This window comes from Notothenia coriiceps, unplaced genomic scaffold (genome assembly GCF_000735185.1).
Source record: "Notothenia coriiceps isolate Sejong01 unplaced genomic scaffold, NC01 NC01_scaffold00037250, whole genome shotgun sequence".
Classification (NCBI taxonomy): domain Eukaryota; kingdom Metazoa; phylum Chordata; class Actinopteri; order Perciformes; family Nototheniidae; genus Notothenia; species Notothenia coriiceps.
In genome coordinates, this window is record NW_011369951.1 from 3,607,746 (window position 1) to 3,632,071 (window position 24,326).

The 24,326-nt window shown below is 39.9% G+C and overlaps 4 protein-coding genes across 6 annotated transcripts in view; 1 reads left to right on the plus strand and 3 right to left on the minus strand.

Annotated features, from left to right (window-relative positions):
• LOC104966740 (tensin-4-like) overlaps positions 1 to 10,425 on the minus strand; it is a 13,927-nt gene extending 3,502 nt beyond the window's left edge. Inside the window, exons 1-9 of one of the 2 annotated variants that reach the window (XM_010795985.1) lie at positions 10,369 to 10,425; positions 8,888 to 9,170; positions 6,767 to 7,088; positions 5,575 to 5,900; positions 5,204 to 5,299; positions 4,933 to 5,046; positions 3,866 to 3,958; positions 3,271 to 3,348; positions 3,022 to 3,078 (exon numbers count right to left, since the gene is read on the minus strand). In XM_010795985.1, the coding sequence (XP_010794287.1) occupies positions 3,022 to 3,078; positions 3,271 to 3,348; positions 3,866 to 3,958; positions 4,933 to 5,046; positions 5,204 to 5,299; positions 5,575 to 5,900; positions 6,767 to 7,088; positions 8,888 to 9,140 (1,339 nt within the window). In that variant the 5' untranslated portion in view covers positions 9,141 to 9,170; positions 10,369 to 10,425. Of the gene's footprint in view, positions 1 to 3,021; positions 3,079 to 3,270; positions 3,349 to 3,865; positions 3,962 to 4,932; positions 5,047 to 5,203; positions 5,300 to 5,574; positions 5,901 to 6,766; positions 7,089 to 8,887; positions 9,171 to 10,368 lie in introns of both variants that reach the window. The other variant, XM_010795984.1, reaches the window with a different exon arrangement.
• The window catches only part of LOC104966729 (zinc finger protein Aiolos-like), a 596,491-nt gene continuing 576,762 nt past the window's right edge, over positions 4,598 to 24,326 (plus strand). Inside the window, exon 1 of the mRNA XM_010795969.1 lies at positions 4,598 to 4,758. The gene's annotated coding sequence lies outside the window, so the exon portion shown is untranslated. The remainder of the gene's footprint in view (positions 4,759 to 24,326) is intronic.
• On the minus strand, positions 11,368 to 14,282 carry ccr7 (chemokine (C-C motif) receptor 7). The gene is made up of 3 exons (XM_010795983.1): positions 14,005 to 14,282; positions 13,065 to 13,114; positions 11,368 to 12,822 (listed from the first exon to the last, which is right to left on the minus strand). Exons 1-3 carry the CDS (start codon positions 14,147 to 14,149, stop codon positions 11,716 to 11,718), a joined length of 1,302 nt encoding a protein of 433 aa, XP_010794285.1. The 5' UTR covers positions 14,150 to 14,282; the 3' UTR covers positions 11,368 to 11,715.
• Positions 15,959 to 24,326, minus strand: part of LOC104966738 (SWI/SNF-related matrix-associated actin-dependent regulator of chromatin subfamily E member 1) — a 180,673-nt gene continuing 172,305 nt past the window's right edge. The window contains exons 5-11 of one of the 2 annotated variants that reach the window (XM_010795981.1): positions 22,319 to 22,399; positions 21,853 to 21,984; positions 21,093 to 21,264; positions 19,027 to 19,199; positions 18,839 to 18,940; positions 17,536 to 17,794; positions 15,959 to 17,070 (exon numbers count right to left, since the gene is read on the minus strand). In XM_010795981.1, the coding sequence (XP_010794283.1) occupies positions 16,856 to 17,070; positions 17,536 to 17,794; positions 18,839 to 18,940; positions 19,027 to 19,199; positions 21,093 to 21,264; positions 21,853 to 21,984; positions 22,319 to 22,399 (1,134 nt within the window). In that variant the 3' untranslated portion in view covers positions 15,959 to 16,855. Of the gene's footprint in view, positions 17,071 to 17,535; positions 17,795 to 18,838; positions 18,941 to 19,026; positions 19,200 to 21,092; positions 21,265 to 21,852; positions 21,985 to 22,318; positions 22,403 to 24,326 lie in introns of both variants that reach the window. The other variant, XM_010795982.1, reaches the window with a different exon arrangement.

A 24,326-nucleotide genomic window follows, 5' to 3' on the forward strand; every position in this document is an offset into this window, starting at 1 on the left:
AGACTTTTTTTTTTTATATTGAAGTTAAAAGCATCAATCTGGTGCACTTTGAGAGAAAAATTAAGAGATCTATGGATACATCTCTCAACACCCATATGAAACAGAACTGTAAGATTTTTCTTTATGGATATTTTACAAATCCCTTAAACTGTATTCTTGTTTTGTCATATAGTATTTCTATTTCATAACTGTTTTTCATTTATTCCCTCTGGCTGTCCATCTCATAATGTTCACATAGAAACTAGCTGTCAATAGGAATATCATTCAGAAGAATTATAATTTCTTGCAAAAATCTGTCACAAAAAGAGGTTGCATATTTAAATTCAGGTGTTGTTATGGCAACGTCAGTGGCTAAACAGCCACATTTACTGCTGCAAATACGTTCAAACATGCTGTTGACATGTAAAGCAGTGGCAACTATGCCACCATTTCAGCTGACTGTTTCTCAGAAATACTGTCACATAACAACAGTGTTGGGACTAACGCGTTACAAAGTAATGCGTTACTGTAACGCAACTATTTTTTGCGGTAACTAATAGCGTTACTAGTTACCTATTCCCATTAAGTAACGCCGTTATAGTTGCTGTGATTTAAATGGGTGCGTTACTGCGTTACATTATGTTATGGAACTGAACCGAATCTCCCTGCGGATGTAACTTACAGGCGAATACAGCGATGTCCTCTCACAGCACCATGGAAAAGTGAAAGTAACCAGGGGAGTGATGATTGGTTAACGTGGGGTAACATTTCAGGGTAAGCCAATCAGAGACAGAGTTGGGCGGGTCTTGCCTTATGGGAAAAATACACACACACGAACACTTGCTAATGCTAACACATACACACACACACGGCAACGCTCACCACCAGCACACACACACACACACACAATGGCAGATGCAAGTATCAGCGAGAGCAGCAGCGCATTTACAACTTGGAGATATAACCACTATTTTCAATTTGTGGGGATAAAGGACGCAAAAAATATTACGGTCAAATGTAAACTGTGCGCAGGACAGAAAGCATTGTCTTACTGTGCCACAGAACAACACAAACATTTGTATTTTTATTGTTATTATTTTTAAAGTAAAGTAACTTGTTACTAGTTACTTTTATAATTTAGTAACGTAAGCCTAACTGATTTCTTCTAATGGTGCCTGGCATCTGGCGCTGAGTTGCCATTATTCCTTTCATGAACCACTACCTGATATCCATTGTTTTCAGATAAATATAAATGATAATACCAAACTAACTGCAAGAGTAAACTGGACAGGCCTGCTGTGCCGGCATCTCACTCACAAAACCCACGGTGACTCAACCCAGCGAAAAACCAGTCTCGCGCGCAGCCTTTCATTCAGAATTTCATTTCAGGAATTTCATAGCAAAATAAAAAAATGATATTAAACTAATCTTTTCAACATGTTTAAAACAAAAAGTAAATATTAGGACAGAGCCCTACAAATACAACCATAAACATAATAATAAAACCAATTACAATGTTGTTATCAGCCCTGATTAAAACTCGGGCCCAAATCCTGGATGGGCGGCCCAGCCCCATGGGGGCCCCGCCCATGACGCCGGGTCTGTGTACTGTAAGGTAGCTTCTAGCTTCATGTCGAACAGTAAGTCAACATTTCCCAGAGAGCTTTCTTTGAAATCACCAGGTAACGCTAAAAAACATTACATTTAGATTATATGACAGTGTTTATTTAATATATCTGGCTAGCTATAGCTACTTGCTAACGGTTTAGCTTACCCCCTCGATTCAAAGTAACGTCAACTTAGCTGTAATTTATGCTTTGTTTACATGTTCGCATAACTTGGAAGTTTACTGACATTTACATACCTTGTTTACCTGGCTCAAGTGGTGGCTCTGGGGTTGTTGTGTGAGCCACCACTTGAGAATTGTCGTATTTTTTAAGAAAATGTTTTCTTATGTCCATCTTCAAAAACTCTGAGTCCGACTGACAGTTTATTTTAAACATTGTCACAGCTCACAGGATAGGTACCTGTCAGCCAATAAGACAGATGTTTATTTCCATTCAACTCTCTGGTTGGTCTGGTGTCTTGCCTCTGTTGCATTCACTGAATACGGGAAATTACAATCCTGCCGTCCTCTCGTGTCATGATGAGGTTCAGGTAAAGCACGGTTAATGTATATTATTGTCTCAGTAATATAATACATGACTTTGAGAGTAGGCAATCTAGGCATATTAACACAATTAATTAAACATACTTATCACGGCGACGGTGTACTGAGATGTATTTATTTTTTAAATTTAAAAATTAAAAAAAATAATTTTTTTTGCTAGGGGGCCCCTTAGTGACTGCGGGGCCCTAAGCGGCCGCTTATGTTGCTTAATGGGTCGGGCCGGCTCTATGGTAACACCTTGCGCTTTGCTAACGTTAGCTAACCTGGATTACAGCCATAGACTGATTACAGCACGGTTAAATGTACAGTAGGCTACCCACTACACAGTAGCCTAATACTTTTTTCTCATTTTGTTAGCTGCAATACAACATGCTACAATTAACTTTTAATACTAACATTTAGTTATTATTCATTGAGGTGTTTCTGAAACAATTTAGATCAGTCCTAAAGAAGAAACGTTACCTTAAAGTTAGCTGTTAGCTAATTTAACCTAAGTTAGCAAGTTTATAGGGACAAGCTACTGTTAGCCTTTTCTACATAGGCCTATCTGCCAAACAATGTGACTACAAGAGAAGAAAAGGTAAAAACACTGGTTTATTTAATGAAGTTGAATTTGTGTGACTTAATGTAAGGTCTTGTTAATGTTCGTTTCAACCCCAATTGTTGTCTACTTTTCGCATTTTTTTATTTTGTATGTGTTTGCTGCGCCTTATTTTCTTCTAACCTAACTGGCACTTCCTACGTTAGGCTACTAATAACTTTCTCATAGCGTGAAAATAAGTGTTAGTTAACTTACATGTTCATAAACAAATTCGGTTTATATTCTTCTTTGCTGTACTATCTACTCCCTTTATATTGTTAATTTGACCCACCTGTTTTTCTCTTGTCCTCCGATGCTTGTTTGTCTTGAGCCCTCTCATCTGCTGCATCTGTGCAGACAAATAAGCAGTGGTGTAAACAAACTAAGTACATTTACTCAAGTACTGTACTTAAGTAAAATGTTGAGGTACTTGCACACACACACACACACACACACACACACACACACACACACACACACACACACACACACACACACACACACACACACACACCTGGTAAATAAGTATGTAATAACATACCTTGGGAGTGGAGCACTAATTTGCAGGGTAAAGCGTAAGCAGAGATAGTGTGCTGGTAGACCAGAGCAGAGAGACTACCTGTAGAGATAACACAAATCAAATCATTGTTTTTAACATTCGATCTAGTCCACTATCCTCTTAAGATTAGAAAAGTGTGAATATTTTTTACATGATATAAAAAACTTTTAGCTGAAATGAAATAATGAGAGGATGATACCCTGTATCTGGTTCAATATACTTTATTTTTGGTTTTGTTCTTGTGTTGGAATTTTACAAAGCCACCACAGCTGTATTTATTGAAGATAGAATTCTGTGGAAGCGGATAACAAAGAAAACAGGCCACAATAAACCCTGATAATGGCTCTGTGGACGTGAGAACACTCCCTTTGAACTCATTCAATCAAATTAGGAACTGCCCACTCACATCTTAAGAGGCCAGACATGGCTGACTCAGTGCTGGTGTGGCACACATCATCAGACAGTCAATCCAGGATGTGTACATGTATTGCGTAGGCGGGTGAGTGTTCAGTGAGTTATCAATGACATTGACTTCTACATGTGCAACACAGTGGTCTTGTTGTTAACATTTACATACCAAAGTATGGTTCCTGAGAAGAGCCTTTGATGCGCACACCCTTAGCTGATGATTCAATGAGGAATTGTCTGAAAAGATTTTCACTGACCTCTCCTGCTTTGATAAAAGTCACACAAAACAATGAAGTTAATGTAGAATGTATGGTGTTGACAGAAGGGAATGGCACTGACAGTTTTTTCATATGGCTCATGACATTAGTGTCCTGCTTCACGATGCCCAGCACATGTAGAGTTGTAAGATTAGTACACATCAACCAACACCATTTTAATAAACGTCTAATCAGAATGTATGGATCCACACATTTAAAAATATTTCAGAAAATACATAAGATTGCAAAATAAAAAAGAAATGTTATATTTCATTATAACATTATGAGTTTGTACATTGTAAAACATATGTTATAAGATGAAATATAATAATGTGAAAACAACAAACCTTTAACATTATGATGCAGTACAGTTTTTCTCTTATTGCCCTTGCAGTAAAACCCTTACATCAATGTATTTTTTTTTCCTCAAACTGACATTGATGTCAGAAAGAAAAATATTTAGAATAATTTACTGGACCGGGGATAATCAAGCAGAGGAATATTGTACAAGACATTGTCATCACTGTACACTGAAATGGTCTATTTCTGTCGACCGCGCTTGCATGAATATTATATCCTGCATTCCTAAAAAGTTTACAAATCTGCAAATGAAGGAAGCCTCAAAATTGTTTCGTGAGTGAGGTCCATTTTTCCTCTGTGATTGCTTACACATCCATAAACAGCTGGTTTACTTTTGTGTTTACACAGCGTATACTGCGGGTGGAAAAAATAACAGCGCTGTCTCCTGCCTGGCCGCAGATGGCTGGATGTCATCAGACATGCCCGGTCACATCAGCAGAGTTGGGTAAGTGAATCTGGGCCTCTCAGCTTTCTGGGATAGACAAATGACGACACCGTGCTGCACGGTGTTCAGATTGTTTGTCTGTTTTTGTGGCTTTCATCATCGCTCTTTTTCCTGTACCGAACCAAACACTGCTACGACTTTTATAAAAGTACATTGAAAGGATCCATAGTTTACCTGGGTCGACGGCTGTTTGGTCCACCTTCATAGCCAGACCGAAGCTGCCTCTGAAGGAGGTGCTGTCTCTCACCAGAAAGGCTCCTACTTCCTTGTCCTTCAACAGGGCTTCAGCTACAACGAATGATACATCACATGAATTTCTGAGAGACATTTGCACGTGTGTTCACCTCCAAATCCTCTGCCCTGAGAAGAAACACTCAAACCCGCTAGGCCAAAACATTTCAAAGCATGGCTAAATATATCTATCTTTTTTTTTTTAAATGCTTACCCTCTGCTCTGCTGAAATGTGGACGGAACCAAAACTTTGAAGTGTCCATGACAAACTTCATTGAGGGCTTGCTGCCATTAAAACAGGCTTGGAAGCCTACAAAAAAAAATGTTTAAAAGAGGTTTCAGAATCAAAATCAGAGATCCGTTATTAGTCCCAAAGAGGGTACATTTACATAACAGCAAAGAGAAGGTGCTGATAGAAACAAAATCAAAGCAGTATTTAGTAAAGTGAACAGTATTTAGTAAAGTGAGCACACATATTAAACATTTAAAATCAAATACTTACACATTTCTCATATACATAATACTGTTAGTTAGAAAGTATGTTAGCTGCTAGCAAAAAAGACTACTCTAAGAGGTGCGACTCACTGTGTGGAGACAATGGCTTTGAGTTGGCCTGTATTATGTCAATCTCTGGTCCAGGAGACTTTTGTTGGAACGTATCCAGCTGAGGTTCACCGTTGACCAGCAGGAGAGGAATATCGCCCCAGGACCCAGAGAGTGAAGCAGGACTGCTGTGTGCTCCTTTGTCATGAAGCTCCTGTAAATGTCCTCGCTTTAACAACGGGGGCTTATCTGGGCTGTGCCTGTTATCTGGGGTCCTGGTTTTGAACCCTTCACTGAAGGAGCCGCACGTGCGAGTATAGATGGACTCTGGAGGAGAGTCAGCGTCTTCACTGGCCAGGGACAGGTTGCTAGGCAGAGAAGAAGACAGTGATGTGAAGTAAGGACATTTACTCAAGTACTGTACTTAAGTACAATGTTGTCGGACTTGTACTTTACTTTTGTAATGTTTGCTACTCTGTACTTTTACTCCACTATTCCTACAATGGGACTTCTACTTTTACTTAAGTACAAGATCGGAGTACTTCTCCCATCCTCTGGAAGAAGAGGATATATTTCCAATGTTCAAATCAATACGCAGTAACATAAAGATGAACCTCACCATCACAGAAAGGGAGAAGGGTCAACAGCCATTCATTTCAATATTATCCTTGATTAAATCATGCAAGGATTTGAACAACCCTTCTCTGTAAAACAATCTGACTCAGAGAAAAACCACACTTCGAGAAATGGCCTTTAAAGATGTGCACTATAACATTTGATCAATTGTACACTTTGTTGGAATTATATAATGCTATCTTTTTAGTGAAATTGGGAACAATCTACAGATGCAAAAAGAAAATAAATAATAAAATATTCCCCTAATTGTGTATTCTTAAGGCTTTCTTTCCACTAGTCTAAAAAAGAAAAGAAACGTGACCAAAATAAACATACATTTTTTGCCTGTAGTGTCTTGTCTGTAACATAAAAATGAAATGAGAAGATGGCTCCAACTCGTTTCTGGTATTGCGGTAACATTTTCCAGTTTGGGACTGCTATTGCTGCCCTTAAACTTTACTTTGAGTGGAAAACTACAAACACGCATCAGTCGCCTGGTCAGCCTCATAGACATAGAGTTAATGTTTTGCTGCATTTTAAGACACTATTTTAGCCACACATCAGTCATTGCATGGATGGATATTGTAGACTTGTTCTTTGCTTTTATTGTGAGTTTTACCTGCCGAGGATGTAGCTAGTGTCTGAGCATGTTGACATGGAGAGGAGGGAGACGGCACTGTTTCTGTTTGAGTGTGACAAGCGCAGGTTTGTGTCTTGTCTTGAAGAGTGATTTTGTCGGGGTGCACTCCCAAACGGCAGCGGGGGCAGGGAGGCTGTAGGGGAGCTGGAGAACACCAGTGTGCCGTGGGGGCTGCAGCATACACCGCTGGGTGTAGGGATGGCTATACTGGGGGACACAGATGGGAACTGAGTGGGCAGGGAGCAGGGAGGACATCCTCTGGGGACCAGCACGCAATTAGAGTCCTCTTCATCTGAGTCGTCTGAGAAAGAATGGAGAGGAATGTGTTAGCAAAAAATACTGAACTGTATGGAAAAAAACATGCTTCTTCCATAATTTCTCTTATTTCATGCTTTGATTTTCTGTTAGCAGAAAGGGATGGGCCTCTGTATGTACAAACACGCTCCTGATAGAGACATTAATATGCAGGTACTTGCTTGCACAGCTCAGGATAATCCTTCCAAACTAAATTCTTTGAATTGTGCATTTCTGCGGTGACGATCCCAAATCACTCAGATCAGTCTCAACTTGTTCTTGTGAAGTCGAGGTTCTGTTTTTTCTCTGCTGAATTGCTGGGCACTGACTGAGTTTATTCCCAGAAGAAAACACTAGCCTGTGGTCATTGCATGATGGGTGGCGTCTGAAACCAAAGTTACATAATAATGACTAATGTTGGAACAGAAAGAGCTAAATGTGTCAGAGACTATAGGAAGGTGCTGTGGTGAGTGTTGTTTTGAGGGGAAATGCTGTATTTTGCAACAATAGGAAAGAAGTACTCATCAACACAGAGCATGATCATGAACTCATGTAACGGATTGACCTTTCATTGTTTGATTCTCATCACTGTTACTTGATTTCTTTCAAACTCGTTCTTCACATAGTCTCATAAACACCTCACCAAACATTTCTCAAAAAAAGATATGCAACACGAAATCCATATTTATGCATTGGTGACTCTTGTGCACACTTTCTGATCAGAGCAGGTCTAAGTGAAGCACCACCCTCGTCTGTATCTTCTCCTGTGACTGTAGTCCTACATGTTCAGGGTGTAGTACTAGTCTGGGCAGTAAGAAAATCTAAGGTGATGTAATTACACCCTTAATACAAAAATAAAGCTTTCTCAAAGGGATGGTACATTTCCAAAGCCCCAGGCCATGTGTACTATTCTTTTCATCATGGTGACTATGGTTTGACTTGGCTCTGTGTCACACCTCTGCAGGTTGGAGGCTGTAAATTGTTTGACTTTGTTGATGTGTATGAGTTATCATCGGCTACACCGACGATGTACAGATCTATCTGCCTCTCAAAGCAAATGTCAAACACTCACTACAGAAGTTGGACTGCTTGATAGAGATAACATCCTGGCTGAGCAAAAACGTCCAACGAGAGCAAGACCGAGGTCATCTTTTTTGTACCCCAACCTCCAGCCTTTCCGGTTGATATTCTGGGCTCTCTCAATGAAAACATCCTCCCCTCTGTCACGAACCTTAGAGTGACCTTCAATAGCGCTTTTAAATTTGATAAGCAGGTCAGCACCATTTTAAACTCCTTTTATTTGTTTTCAAAGCCCTAAATGGGCTGGCTCCGGCCTATGTAGCTGAACTCCTCCAGCGCTACACCCCAGCCAGAGCTTTAAGGTCGGCTGACCAGCTGCTGCTGATAGTGCCCAAGACCAGGCTCAAAACCCGAGGGCACCGAGCCTTCGCAGCAGCTGGCCCTAGGCTCTGGAACACTCTGCCCCTCCATGTGAAGTCGGCCCAGACACTAGGGGTTTTTAAATCTACTCTTAAAACACACTTCTTCTCCCTGGCCTTCTAGTCAGAGCGGAGCACGACTCCTGACTTTTCCCTGTGTTTTTTTATTTTTATATTTTTGTTGTAAATGATTGTCTTTTATTGTGATTGTAGTAAAGTGTTTTTATTACATGTACAGCACTTTAACTCGACCAAAGATCGCTTTTAAATGTGCTATATAAATAAAACTTAATTTGATTTGATAGTAGAGTAATAACAGTTTGAACTGTGTAGGAACTAAGGAAAGAAGCCTAAAAGTGCACTTTACCTGTAGGAGGGCTGAAGCACTGCGGACTTTTGTATATATCAATGGGTTCAAATGTCGGATCCAGTTCCATGATGAGCTGGTTGAGACTGTCCAGGGAAATATCAAGATCAGCGTCGCCATGGTTACTGCTGGGCTGCGTGACAATGGGATGTTGATTGGCCCTCTCCTGCCCTGCATCAAGGCGGATAGTTTGACCCACTCTCAGAATGTGATTGGGTATCATTTGGGACATGCCTTTAGCTGTAGGCATCATGATAGGAGAGCTCACTGTCTTCTGGGACTCCTACAGACAGAGACACAATGGAGAGGGATCAGTTCACCTGTATTCACTGCAGTCATTCCAAACCCACCGGCAGTCCTTTGCTGCATGTCACGCAATATCTCTCCCCCCTTTCCTGTCCATCCATTAACAGACTGAATAACAATCTTGGGAAGAAAAAAAAGTGCTTTCTTTTTCAGACTCCATAAACAAAAATCTTTTGGCTTTTCCAAAGTGGTGGTGTATCATTGAGTTCAATACACTGACTAGCTACGTTCCCCATTCTACCCCACTTCAAAAAAGTTTTTTTAGTGCATTTGGTCCACAGTTTTGCACTATACATTTATCCAAAGTTGTATTGTTGCCGCGGGTGATTAAAGCAACGTTTGCAAACATCTGCAGTGCTGTTGCAGGAAATGTTCTTCAATAGAGGTCATAATTCAAGTATATTTAATTGAAATCGTAAAATCTTATATAAGTTAAGCTCATTCACCGCTTGGTGAAGTCAATGAAAAAGAAACAGTCCCTTTCCTACAGTGCATAAGTCAGTATATATTACGCTTCCCACACATTTCTCCATTTTTAAACCCCTCTATTAATAATGACACAGGCTAAGATAGGCTGATATCAGCATGAATAGCTGTTCAGGAAGGGTGTGTCATATGGGGGGAAATCTTAGTCTCCCTCTCCGATTTTCAGACGAGGAGTGGTTCCCAATGAGTCAACCAGGTGACTGGTTACTGGTTACCATGACTACTATGATGTTTTCCTACAACAGCTAAGACCCAGTAGTCCATAGACAAAAAAATTTCCTTTTGGAGAAAAAAAAAATCATTCCAAACGTTTGTTAGCTTTTGAAGGGCACCCACTCGCAGAGCCTCGCCTTGATTAATAACATAGTGTGCCATTCAATGCAACTGGCATATAGATCTGTAGTGCAATGAGTTATTCTGTAGTTTTTTTATCTTAGGAAATGTCAGCACACATGTGGAGAATCCTGATTTGCTTCAACATAGCTATTTAAGGTCCCTGCTTTGACCTTTTGCAATAATACAAAAATGTTTACAAATCAAATAGTGATATTAATAATAATAATGGACAGAGAGCCATAATACACATAAGACTGTTTATATATTTGTTTCAAGTTGCTGATTAATGAACAATCCTGTCTAGTTTGAATGCGATTCATATCCTAAGTAAAAGTAAAGGAAAGTCGTCTTACCTTATCTCTGTTCAAGATTCAGTGGTGGTAAAGTTGAATTACTCTTACACTGTCCACTGATTCACTTTGACATTTCATGTGTTGCATGCTTTTTATGTAGGAAATCCCAACCCTTTTTCCTGTGAGCCAATCAGCATTGAGGATCACTAATCCTGCAACTCCAACTATTGATGTCATAATTTAAGCAGTGTAGAGTGTATAACCTTAGGGGTGTGTTTTTATACACAGGGATAGGCCTTAACTCTTCTGTTGAATAGTTTATTACAAGAGGCAGTGCATGTGATATAGTTCCGTATCATTTTAATGAAGTGCTTGCATATACTCGTACTCAGCAGTTTAATCGTTGCCATGATAATATATTCACCTGCCGGGTGCAAATACAGAAGCTGGGGAGTGTTTGAAAGAACAAGTGAAAACAAGCAGGAGATCTGAGCTCGTGGGTGTTTTCAGTAACTGATGCTTCGGGTGTTTCTGCCTCTGGTAGCCTGACAGTCAATGGATCTCTGGATACATTATGACATCTGGTGTGTAGAAACACTGAGCATATGGAGAGAGAGAGGTTTTCTTAATCAAATCATTGAGGATTATCAAGCTGCCTTTTTCCCATTTTTATCATTTTGAAACAAACATAAATGTGTTTCTTTTTTAAATTGCTCTTTACTCTTTAAATAATATACATCCCTTTATTCCAAAACCGCCACATCGTAACCGTTATTAGTGTAAATCAGTATTTCTTTTGTTTCATCACAAAACGATATATTTATTTTCTTCGTACAACAATTCTATATTTGCAGATATCCCAAAGTCTCCCAGAATAGAATTGTGTTTATATTTGATCCACTTCAGCCTGCGTTCGATATGAGATGATGTCAAATAGCCATTTAACTCAAACTCCACAGAACTCCTCTTCACATTACTGTCTCAAGCAAATGTAAGATTATTGTTAGGAGAATAATGTCATGCACTCAGCACTAATGAACCATTTTCCCACAAGGGTTATTCCATCAAACTTTATTGTGTTTCAAAACACATATTAAACAATACGATACAGAACAGAGATTTCATGATTTGGTGCACTTCAACTGTCAAGTCAAAAGTTAGAAAAAACATGATTTTACATTCACACAATGGATTTCATCAAAATACTGTGCACTGTAGCTCAACAAACAATCAAAGCCTTGACAAAATAAACACAACAAATAGACAACCAAACCCCACATACATGTAATTCTATGATAAACTTGGCTATTTACATGTCAAATAACGTATGTTTTTTTAGACTTTTATCTAATTGTCTAATGTGAGTTGTGCAGGTGTGAGTAGGCAGATGTCCATGCTGAAAGAGCTTCAAGGAGAGAACGTGGTGGTGGTCTCAGTCTCTGTGGCCCCTGAACTCCTCCTCCTGCCGTACTTATACCTGACGAACCTCGACTGGCTCATGCAACCCAATTCCTTCATTAGCTTCAGGAGGTCGTGACGAAACTTCACACCGATGAAGGCGTAGACGAAGGGGTTCAGGCAGCACCTCAGGAAGGCCACGCACTGGGTCACATCGGTTGCGTAGAGGAGATTGTTCTCAAATTCACAGTCAACCGCTCCTCCTTGTGCTGTGACCACTGTGTTCAAAAATAAAACCAGGTTATAAGGTACTTGGCAGACCAGGAAGACGGCCACCACGGCGAGAATCACCTTGATGGCCCTATTGCGTTCAAAGCTCCGAGCCTTTGAAAGGGTCTGGATAATGCTGCTGTAACAGATGCTCATTATCAGGAGCGGGAGAGCAAAGGCCAAAACTATCTGGGTCGACTGGATGCTGACGCGCAGCTTGTCAGAGTTGCTGGAGTAAGGGGTGCAGGTTTTGTTATTGACGGTGGTGTACCTCATTTCTGGTATTGAAAAGATCAGTGCCATCACCCAGATGGCAGCTGATGACACCTTGCTGAGAAACACAGCCTTGGAGCGGTAGCGGTGAGCGGAGACGGCCTTGGCGATGACGAAGTAGCGCTCCACGCTAATGAAAGAGAGAATGAACATGCTGCTGTAGAAGCTGACCTTATAAATGGTGTGCATGGCTTTGCACACCAGCAGGCCCAGAACCCATTCTGCCATGGAGTTGGCTGCCCAAAAAGGGAGTGTCAGAGCAAAGAGAAGGTCCGCAAAGGACAGGTTGAGCAGGAACACATCCGTCATGGTCTTGAGACGCTTGAAGTAAAAGAAGGTGAGGACGACCAGGAGGTTCCCTGTCAGCCCCAGGAAGAAGATGATGGAGTAGAAGGTGGACATGAACCAACGGCGGAACTGGCGGTTGGATTCTTTCTCACAGTAGTTATTATATTCACTATAATCCATACTGAAGTTTCCAAAGTCCATAGTGAAGTTGTCATAGTCATAGTTCAGAGAGCTGTTTTTTTCTGGATGGCTGGTTGTGTTCTCTTCATGTTGAAACAGGCAACACTGTAATCGAAGACAAATGAACTGATCAGATAAAAGCAGGATGTATCAGAAAAGTTACACCAAAGGTTTTTGGTACACCTTCTCAACCACTTCCTAAGAGGAAATGGTGCTTCTGAGGGAAGGCCATGGTTAGTTACCTGCTGCTCTCCCCTATAAGTACGTATCAATTGCTACAAACATATACATATTTGTTTTGTTCATGTTAGCAACTGTAATAACAGGTGCAACGCTTTTGATCTTACCTTAAAATGCATTAACCATATCAGCAAAGCTGGCAGAAGGTTTGGAAGATCTGAAAAACAATATGTACATTTTTAGAAGGCCAAGTACTATAATAGTATGATGGATAATAGTATGATCATTATGTGTAATAGATGTTAATGTGAAGACGTTATTATTTTCTTAGACTGAATAAAGCTCCTCAACATTGTTATACGTTCTAATACGTTATACAATTGTTTTGATAGTGGCTGAGCAGAACTCCATATGGCTCAAATCTTTTAGGTTTGGTTGTGTTTCAGATCACTGGTGACATTGCTTTGCATATTGTTGGAAATAATAGGGTTCCTCTGCAACCAGTGGTAATGTTGTAGAAGCTCATTGAAAAAACGTAGTTCAGTATTTATATAAAAGATAAAGTTCCACATAAATGTCACTAACAGTAACTAATGGAAAATAAGACAAGATTTTCAATCATTCACAATTTTCAATCTATCTTAGTAACTGTTTATTTGATGTGATAATAATAAGCATGAGTTTAGTAGTGACATTGGTTGCCAGGTTGAGGCTTCTTCAAAAATAGTGTTGTCTGAAATGGCTACGTACGAACAGTAAACATTCTTGAAGTTCACCTCGTGCGACATGTCTGTGTTGCTGCACACCACCTTGTGTGGCTTGCTATTAGTCTGCTTTTTAAAAAAAGAACTATGACACGCTTAAACGATTATAGCATTGACACCACTTTCCATCATTTAACACATTGCCATGGTACATTTTGTTGATTGAACATATGTTTTGTAAGACTATAACTAACAATCATTCATTTTGTACGAGATTTGCTTTTAACATTACTTTAATAACTTGTTCCCTGTTTTAACTTACAGATAGCCTTCACAATGCACTAACCACAACTCATTCAAAAACTTTTGAACTATGCAAGTTAAACTTTGATAAGGTACTCACACCTCATGTTGACTGAGAGCCGAGCGCTGGAGGTAGAGCCGCTGAACACAGAGGGCTGAATGTCTCTCTGTTTGATGGTGGTTTCCCTTTGTTGAAATGAAAGACAGAACTTCCTCACTGACGTCTTTTTTCTCCTCAGTATCATGTGAGAAAACCATAGACTTTAAACTTGCAATTATTGGCACTACAGTGTATTGTTGATTCAAATATGTAGATTATATCAGTTCAAACAGCAATAACATCAATAATTATAATACAACTGTGACATGTGACATCTTCCCATTTTCTTCAGGTTTGGGTTTTCAGGGAAAAAGTTACAAATATACTCAATTATATTAATGTATACTTAATACAATATTTTCTTTAAATCATTTTTGTGTGTAATTTTCAAAAATCAAGTGTGTGTATGTCAAAATGCAACGTTAGCAAAATACATTTTGTATTAAAGGAAATACATGACAAGGGGCAGCTGAGGTGTAAAAGCATGACATGTAAATGGTTCATGTAAATCACTTTCTTTAGAAAAAGACACTGATTGCAAAGACACACACTGCATAGATCATTATCTGGAAGTGCTCAGCAAACATTAACCATCAGCTGCATATTATATTTACAGCTACATTCATATTTTAATTGGAATATTTTTTAAATAACTTATAAATCACACACAAATCAAGGTCTAAAACCCATTGACACACAAGTAAATTGAAGATGAGGCCCTTTTGCACACTTACTCACACGATGCGTACATGCTTCTGCACACCTGTGTCTGCGGTTGTGGTTTCTTGTTTTCACTTGAGGCAGGGCGAACCGCACGATACAGAGGGGGGCAAGTTGCAATGCAGGCGGCATCTTTTACATTGAAACTACAGCACTGTCAAATCTGATCTTAACACCATTTTATAAGAGGAAAAACCAAAGATAACACATGAAGAAAGTATCAACCTCATGGATGGTTTAAGTTTAGGAAAACATGCTGGATCACATCACAAGCACGAGGAGATTGGTTCTGTAGTGAAAACAGGAAATCGGAACCATTCCCTCTCATTTTACCCACTTCCCTTACCTATATGTGCAGGGGACAAATAGCTATATGCAAGCACACTTTGTAGGTGTTTGTTACAGACCTCTGCAACACTGACTGCTTCAAGTAATGTTATCAAAGAAAATAGTTTTAAAGTCTACTATTTAAAGGGCCCATGACATGCTTTCCCGGTTCTTACCCGTTCCCTTGTGTGTTATGAAGGTTTTTCTGCATGTAAACGGTCTGCAGAGTCACAAACCCTCAAAGTACACCCTGTAGCGAGTAAAACTCTAACACAGAAAAGACCTGTCTATGCTGCCCCAGAACGCCTCGTTGGACATTTCTCATTGTCCAAATGGACCAATCCGCGGAGCACCTCACACACCAGGATCCTTTGGCTAACTAACAGGGAGTCCCCATTGACTTGCATAGAGCTCCCTGAACGCTGGTAATAGACGAGTTGTGATGGCGGAGAAATGCTCTCCACAGACCCATTCTCACAGCGTTATAAACCTTTTTCTTACTCAATATCAAGCCACACTTATTGTTTTTACTTCGGCTGTGAGTGTTTGTGTGTGCTCAGGATGAGTTTCGCTTGTTCTCGCTGTATCGCCGACCCGGAAACCTGTCCGCTCCTCGCAGCAACGAGCCTTGCAACATCCCGACCAATCAGAGCACACTGGGCTCATAGGTAGGGGGGGGGCAAGAGCTCCAACAAGCCGTTTAGGACAGAGAGTGAATACACATGCTATACAGAGGTGCTGTATGAGAAACCAATGTGAGTTTGGAAAATTGCACAATTTAAATATATTCTAGTAGACCTCAACAATGAAAATATGATCAGTAGAAATGGCCATGACATGGAACCTTTAAAGTATAAATGTCACCTTGCATACATTTATTTTGTCATAACAATCAATTGAGAGCTTGTTCAGGGTAGAAAAGTTTATTGGTATAAATATGCAAAAAGAAATTCATTTGAAGACTGCATGTTTATGAATGTTCTTCAAGCTGCTTCACAACATGGAAAGTTCAAGCAAACCTCGTTACACGGTGTACACAATTACGGTACATTTAAAAGCTTTTCGGCGGAAAATAGCAAATTTGATCATAACACAGAAATGTTCTAAGCGTACTGCTTTGATTTGATTGACAGCTAGCAAACTTGAGAACACAGTTGGTCGAGCATTGTACAGCATTGATGATCGTGTTGACAACAAATACATAAGTATGATACAAAATGATGACAAAAATACTTATTACTAATGAATACAAACTCCTGAGACAATACTGTCACTGTAATACTGATACAAAGACTAAACAAATATTCTCCAGCTTCACAAGTTTGCTGACTTGATTTTTTTTAAATAGCAACATGCAAAAATAACAATAATAGCAACAAGGTCACTACAATACAAAGGACAAAGTTAAATATAACACTGAACAATGTTTGTTTCATGTGACAGGCTTCTCTTTCTAATAGCCTGTCTTCCCCTGCCAGACCTAGTGCTGGAGATATGTATCCATATGTGCTGAAGAGGGCCTGTATGGGTTCTTCCAAATGGCCAGAAGCCTGTGGAGGAAAGGTAGTGCTTTCACGTGGCACACTTACTGTAGCAGCCATTGATCATTTCTTTTGGACAGGGTCATTGCATTGTCAGCTCCAAGTGCTTTATATTCATCGCATGTCTGGGAGCCTTTGTGTTTTCAAACTCGGCTAAAACATCATCTTTGCCTCAAGCTTTTGAAACATGTGGATGTTCTTCATATGCTTTGACAAACTGAGATGATACTGTGTAATATATATATGATCAGAGGGTGAAACAGTTAGGTGTTGGACAGAGCTGCTCTCGCCCTGCTGGGCCCCTCTGATGGCTCACTGGGCTGGGCCTCTTCTGTCTGAGCAGAGGTGGTCTCTGAGCCCGTGTTACTGTCGCTGGACCCCTCCTCCATGGCTCCCTCTGGGACACTCTCCTTGTCCTCCGATGCCACCTCCTCGCTGCCTGGATGAGCCTCAACCTCTTCAGAGGATTTTGGCTTCCCTGAGTCAAGGAAACAAGAACATTAGGTTACAGGGGACCTAAGCCTTTATTGTAATTTCGTTGTACTTGTACAATGACAAATCAAAGATCTTATCTTATCTTATTCAACATTCATTATTCTTGAGGTCCAGTACTGTCCAAAAATACAAGTCTCTTTCTAAAATCAAAAGACTAGATTGCTAAATATCAAATGTGTGATGTCATCTTGTCTGGAATTGCTCAGGAAACAATGAATTGGAGAAGACACACTTTCAGTTTGGGAACTGAAGACACTCCAATAGAATAAAGCTTACTTGCGATGAAGAAGGAAATGACAGAATCCGTCTCCCATCAGTGCCTATAGTGCGCCTCTAAACTTTTTATTGATGAAAAGTTGGAAACTTAAGTCTCTGGTGTCTGGCTTTAAAAGCTCTAATACTGGAATTCTTAATTAAGGTGGATCAACATGACGGCCAGATAGCTCACCTTGTGTCTCTGTGCTGCTGGTTTCTGCTCCCTCGCCTTCTGTGTTGCGCCCTTCACTCAGAGGGTTTTTGGGCTTGCTGCCGTGTGTGGCACATACGTGTTTATCTTCTTCTGCTAAGACACAGCTGGGGGCCTCCCGTGCACCTCGGTCTCCTGCATCCTTCTCACGGTCTGCCATGCGTTTGCAGGCTGCCTCTTCTGCTGCTGAAATCTCTGTAGAAATCTTCTCCATGTCCACTTCCACCTTCATACAGCACAGCTTTAAAGCACAGCAACCGGGGAGTTCATTACATGTAGAATGGTGAAAGCAATTGCTGCACTCCTGAGCATTTATATATGTGTTATTTGGAATAATGTTTTTTGATACTTACAAAATTATAGATTAAACTTATATGGGCAAGTTTGAAAAACAATCAAACTTACGTATGTAACTAATGAGTTCTATAACCAGAGGTGGGAGAAGTACTCAGATCTTGTACTTAAGCAAAAGTAGAAGTACCAGAGTGTAGGAATACTCTGTTACAAGTAAAAGCCCTGCAATAAAAATGTTACTGAAGTAAGAGTACAAAAGTATTATCATCAAAATCTAGTTAAAGTAGCGACAGTAAAAGTAGTGATTGTGCAGATTGGTCCATTTCAGAATAATATATATGATATGTTTTATAATGATTGATCATGAAATTGTTCTCAAAGCTGGTAAAGGTGCAGCTAGTTTGAATGACTTTGTATACTGCAGGGTTGCTTGTGAATTTACTCCAGGTGGAACTAAAGTCTGAATTAACACTTGATTATATTTCAAATCATTCATCCAGATCAGTAAAGTAACTAAAGTAAATAAATACATCTAGTGGAGTAAACGTACACCATTTACCTCTGAACTGTAGCGGAGTAGAAGTACAAATAGCAAAAAATGCAAATACTCAAGTAAAGTACAAGTCTCTCAAAATTGTACTTAAGTACAGTACTTGAGTAAATGCACTTAGTTACTTTAATAAAGGTTATCAAATGTCTTCTCACTGCTCTTCTGCTGTAAGTGTAAAGGCTAAATGGCGCCGCCTCCTGTGAGCAATTGACAGTGCATTTAACTGCACCGTGCTGCATCTCATTTCAAAACAACGGTTATTATGGGGCCACAAATTGTAAACGATGACAGCTATATGATTGCCAGAACATGTGGATGGAGTTAGCAGCAGCTGGTGGCTTAAGGCAGATGTAGACTGGCACACAACCAGAGCTGCAGTTAAACAAATGAGCTTGCGTGCGAGTAAGCGATGACCAAATTCAATGTGAAAAGATGCCGTACCCTTTTCAGCTCATTTGTGAACGACTCTGTGGCCTCGATGAATTTTCTTTTCTTGTCCTGGTGGCGGTCTTCGATCTGAAGCAACTCTGCCTCCAACTTTCTCTGACACGAAACACACAGGCACCGCGGTTATAACATTATTAAGCCCCAACTAACAATTACGTGAAGTATAGAAGACCTCATCATACCTGGTGTACCATCAAAGACTGGACCTGCCGTTTGAGGACTTGCATGCGAGCAGTGGTCACAACTGAGCGCACATCAGGGACCACGCTCTCACTGAGGATCTCGCTGATCAGACGGTGGTTGCGTTGGAAACGAGCTGCAGCCGAGTGCTTTGTAGAGAACCCGTCGTCGTAATCTGAAGACATAAAAAAATAAATCAGCGTTTATTGTCTTTCATACACCTGTGAGAGACTACAGCAACACCATACACATGAAAATGATGCATACACTGCTATATCAGCGGAGTATGAACATGAGAGAGATACTGCTCAATATTTATGCAGAGTTAGAGTTAAGTACAGTCCATTATGTCAAAATAAATCCTTAAGGAAAGCAGAACCGTTATTGTAAGGTGAATGGGACAAGCCGTTAATTATGACGTAGAGTAGATTCAACTTGAGGGTAAGTGGACAATTTCAAGATGTAATCTGCTATTTTCATTCGTCCGCAAATGTTACTCTTTGCCTTAAAAGTATACTTTGCCGCCATTTAAATACGGGATGATTTTTTGCAAATGGATTAGATGCTAACAGTGATTAGTTCTGCCTCAATAACTGACTTTATTTGTTTAACAATCCCTTTGTTTCTGCTCTGTTACGATGTATGGAGAGAATTGTGTCCGTATACAGTTCTCCTCAGGTCTGTTCAGAGATGTCAAAAGAATTCAGCACCCAATCCAGCAGAACACTATATGGAAAACAATACAAATATCATTTGTGCTTCAATTCAAAACAAGTTATGTAAATGACAGGGAATGTTGTTATGGAAGTTGTTTTAGTATATATGTTATGGACGATCTACAAGAACATGAACGTTCCAGCAATTGAAATTTGATAGCACATCAACAGACCAAATGAGTGAATCTTATCCATCTAAATCTCTACTTTAGACACTACTATAATAGCTGTATTTAGAAATATATTTTATTTAAATGACACGAGTTGTTTCTCAATCTGCAAATTTATTTACTGGTTGCTTCCCTTTTTTAAATGTGCACTTTCTACCAGTTAACACTATCATACGCCAGGCACTCCTTTTGGGCTTTGATGTGGCAAAACTTTGCTTCGCTTCCATCACCTGAACCCCTTGCTGCTGTGCACCCATGTGTGCACCCTGGAAACTTAAGTGCAGAGTTGAACGTTTCAAAGGTGCTCATGCAGCTGGTATGTCACCACCACAACAGGAAACAGTCAGGGGAGGTAATACATTCTAAAGCTTCATTTATGGTCACAGATTCAGGATAATTGAATCTGCTAATGTGTGGATATTTCACATTCTTTAACAATGTAATCTACATGCTTAATGTTGTAAATGTTAAGTGTTCGGCAAATATTTGTAATTTAGTCTGGCTGGTTAGTACTACTGAGTGAAAAATAATATATGGCAGCAGCTTCGAGTGGAACTTATTTAAGACAGTATTTATTAATAAAGTACAATCTGTAAGGTTATGCAGCCACCCGGAGAGCTAAATCTTATTTAATCATTGACGTACGTGCAGTCTGTCGAGAACCCAACCCAGTGGGAGACCGACTCTGACATTTTTATGGTCTGGGTGTTTCTAAATAGCACTTGGTTTTATCTGTAGTTTTCCTGTACATCATTATCTTCCACTGTAACCCAGCCAGACCCCAGACAAGTATCATTTCCTTGAGGTGGGTGTAACTCAAACGTCTTCTTCTGGCTTGTGTGCCTAACATGTGTGTGTGAGTTTTTAAAACAACAGAGAAAAGAATGTACATTTTGCGATTATGTCTAAACCAATGCCAGGAATACCTACAATATGTAAACAGTTGGGAAAAACAAAGACACATTTTCCTTCATTTTGCAGATGAACAGCAGAAATTACATTTCAAATGGTAGCATAACCAGAAATCTTGGTTGTAGCAGAGTTGGAGGGGTTGGGGTAAGGGGAGATAATACAGTCTCTGGGTGTATGAACTGGCAACTCTGTGTCGGTCGAGCTACAGTGATCACAGCTCTGTCACAGTGCTTTAAATTGGGAACAAAGCATTTAGTTGAGAGGCCTCACCATCTGGATCCTCCGCTGGCTGGATGCTCATGTACGGCTCGCCCTTGTCCAGCCTGGACTGCCTCTGTCGGCTCTCCTCCTCCTGAGCTGCCTCGGCCCGGCTCTTTGCAGTGACGTAGGCCAGGTAGGCTGGCGAGTTGTGATAGGCCTTCATACTCTCATTGTACTCAATCTACGGTGGAAAAAAGAACAAGAATGACGAGGAAACAGAGATGGCAAGCAGACACGGACCCCTCGTTTAATAATAATGATCAGATAAAAGGAATATAAAAGACCCATAAGTCTTATTTTCGTGAAGGTTCCTTAATTTTAAATCAACTGACAAAGTTAACATGGCACAATGATTGACAGTAGTCCTCTATAGAAGATAAAACATATCTTTATTTACCGCTTTTGAAATGCTTTCGTTCATTTGAAAGATTTCAAATACTACATTAAACATTGCATTTCTGGGATTTTAGGAAATGTGGGCTTAGCCCTTACATCTGTCAGTGGTATCTTGTTTAAATATACAAGTTCTTTAAGTCTATTGAAATGCTTTTTTATTGTAAGCTGGCTCCTTATTTCAATGACAAAATACAAGAATGTCAGCAGGCCACATTGACATGCGGGCCATTAATACAAAATACTGTTAAAAGGAAAGGAATGGTGACAGGAGGGAACCACAACAGTATGGAGTCATGTGGAGATACATCTACTGGTCTACATTTACCGCCCATCAGAATCAAAACCCAAAGACACCCCTTGTAAAACAACCAACCTTCTCTGCTTCGTAGTCATTCAAATAATCCTGTTTCTCCTCATCAGTGAGGTCCCTCCACATGCCACCGATTATCTTCCCAATTTCCCATAGCTTCAGATCAGGATTGGAGGCTTTTACTTGATCCCAAACCTGGTGATGAGAACCACACATGGGTGTGGGGTTGGGTTGGAGGTTCTTTAGGTGGGTATCTCTTAGCAGAGAGGTCACAAACCAGAGGAGGCCGTGTGCTTTGACAAAGATGCTCTCAGTAAAACCAGCGCATTACAAGAAACAGTTTGACTAATATTAACACTCTGTGTGCCCATTAGTCCGAGTTTCATTTTAGTGTCATAATGTTTTTAAATTAAATGTTTTAGTTAAATGCCTTGTAAAAAATGGGTGCAATTTTTACATTGGTTACTATGTGGCAAATAATCGGTCAATAATATGTGCTCAAGCCACCAATTTCACACTGTGTACTTACCTTACGACTATATCTCATATATGGCATCAATGGCTTATCAGGCGGCTTGGGTGGCTTTGGGATATTTATTCCAGAGGAGTTCTGCTGTAGAAAGAAAAAGAATCACACCAAGGCATGGTGACTGTAGCCTTATCTGGCAACCACTTAAACACAGTTGCTAGGCTGAAAACAGGTTATGATGCTGGTGCATGGTAGGGATTGGAATTTGAAAGCAAATGTATATTTGACCCCGAAAAAAACGGTTAACCGAAATGTACATATCCTAAACAAAACAAAAAATAAATAATTTTGAAAAATAAATAAATACATGTTCAAATAAGTAAAGAAACCAAGTCGAATTTGTCAAATGTATTGAACTGGTGATCACAGTTAACAGTTGACAGCTACAGGCCTACAGCTTTCATGCTTAAAACATAACTTGGTTTTTAAATGAAAGAGGGATCATACACGAACAACATAACGGGTTAGGGTAACGTAACCCTATTACAACAGAGATCAACAACCTATAACAGGGCCTATGCACAGAATGCAGCTATTCAATACTCATTCTTGCTTAAGAATATGAGCATGTCTACATGCTCAGGGGAGAGGCGGGTGCGGAGGTGATTCACAATCAGGCCAGCTGTAGAGAAGACGCTCTCAGCTCGAATTTGGGCATTAGATGAGGTTTGAGTCTGCGTGATCTGCGAGTAGGGAGGGGCAGCAGCCATATCATTAGCTAGAACTAGCTAGATCTGATGGCGGAGCAAAACACACCTTTAGACCTAACACACTTAGCTATGGCACTGTCGTATGCATTGAATTATTCCATTTGATAATATGTAATCAACTTAGGCACCCCTCCCAAAAAAAAATTCATAACTCATATTCGAATACCTGAATAATTTTGAATATTCAAATATTCGATTAATCGTTCCCATCCCTAGTGCATTCTTGTGTAATTTGACATAAAACTATATGAAAATTAGAACTTCTAATGCAATTTTAAATAAAATGCATCATTTCGTATCACTTCCATTAAAAGAATAGAATAGTATAGGAACGAGTCATAAAACCCCCAAATAAGTCATTTGACCTCTTCCGTTCCCTCTCCTCAAAGGAAATGGTTGTTTGTGATTTTAGGTAGAGGCCTGAAAAAAGGTCTGTAATACTATTTTGTTTTTGAGTTTTTATTTTCATTTATTTGGATTATTATCTTTATTTTTACTTATTGTTTGTTATTGAGTTTGCAACTTTTGGATCACTTAATAGAATGATTTGACAAATTAATCAAAATGTTATATCATTACTATGTGAATCCAAAAAAAGATATTTAAAAAAGATAAAAGCTTAAAAATACAAACTTATGTGGTTAACCCAAGCGTAAGAGGATTTTGTTTCCACAATGTGACGAAGGGAACTCCGTCACTATGGACTGATGGCTTTTGGGCCGGGTGATATAGCACTTTATTAGCGTGATTGCACAGGACAGTTAACATTGTATTGGTATTTGCACATCATTTATACGAATTATTGAATTAGTATTTTTTTAACTGATTAAACCGTATTTATTGAAATGTCGTCTGGATGCTGGTATAAGGATGACAGCGGTTGAGTGTAATCAGGGTGCAAATAATATGTTGAATGTCTGTGGGGGGTAATAAATACGGTGGATGTTCGAAACTGTAAGTACCATGCTCCATAAATGAGCTGACTCAAAAAACAACTACACACTTTCGACTTGCAACTCGCCGGCTTGAGTTCGTTGCCTCCGTCGTCCGTCTTGCAGGTTTTTATAGTTGGGCTGGGGCACCCGTAAATTAGAGTTTAGTATGCGGTTCCAAGTGTCGGAGGTTAGAGTAGCGACAAGAGGAAGGAGTACAGACGTGGTGTTCCTAGAGTGTGGTGTGGAGGTCGGGGGTTGTTCTGTGTCGTGAATTTATGTTCTGTGATTTGTCTTGTGTCCCTCCCCGCTCTGTTAATTTTGTGTGCCATCCCCCCTCCTCTGTGGGTCCCGGGTCCACGTGTG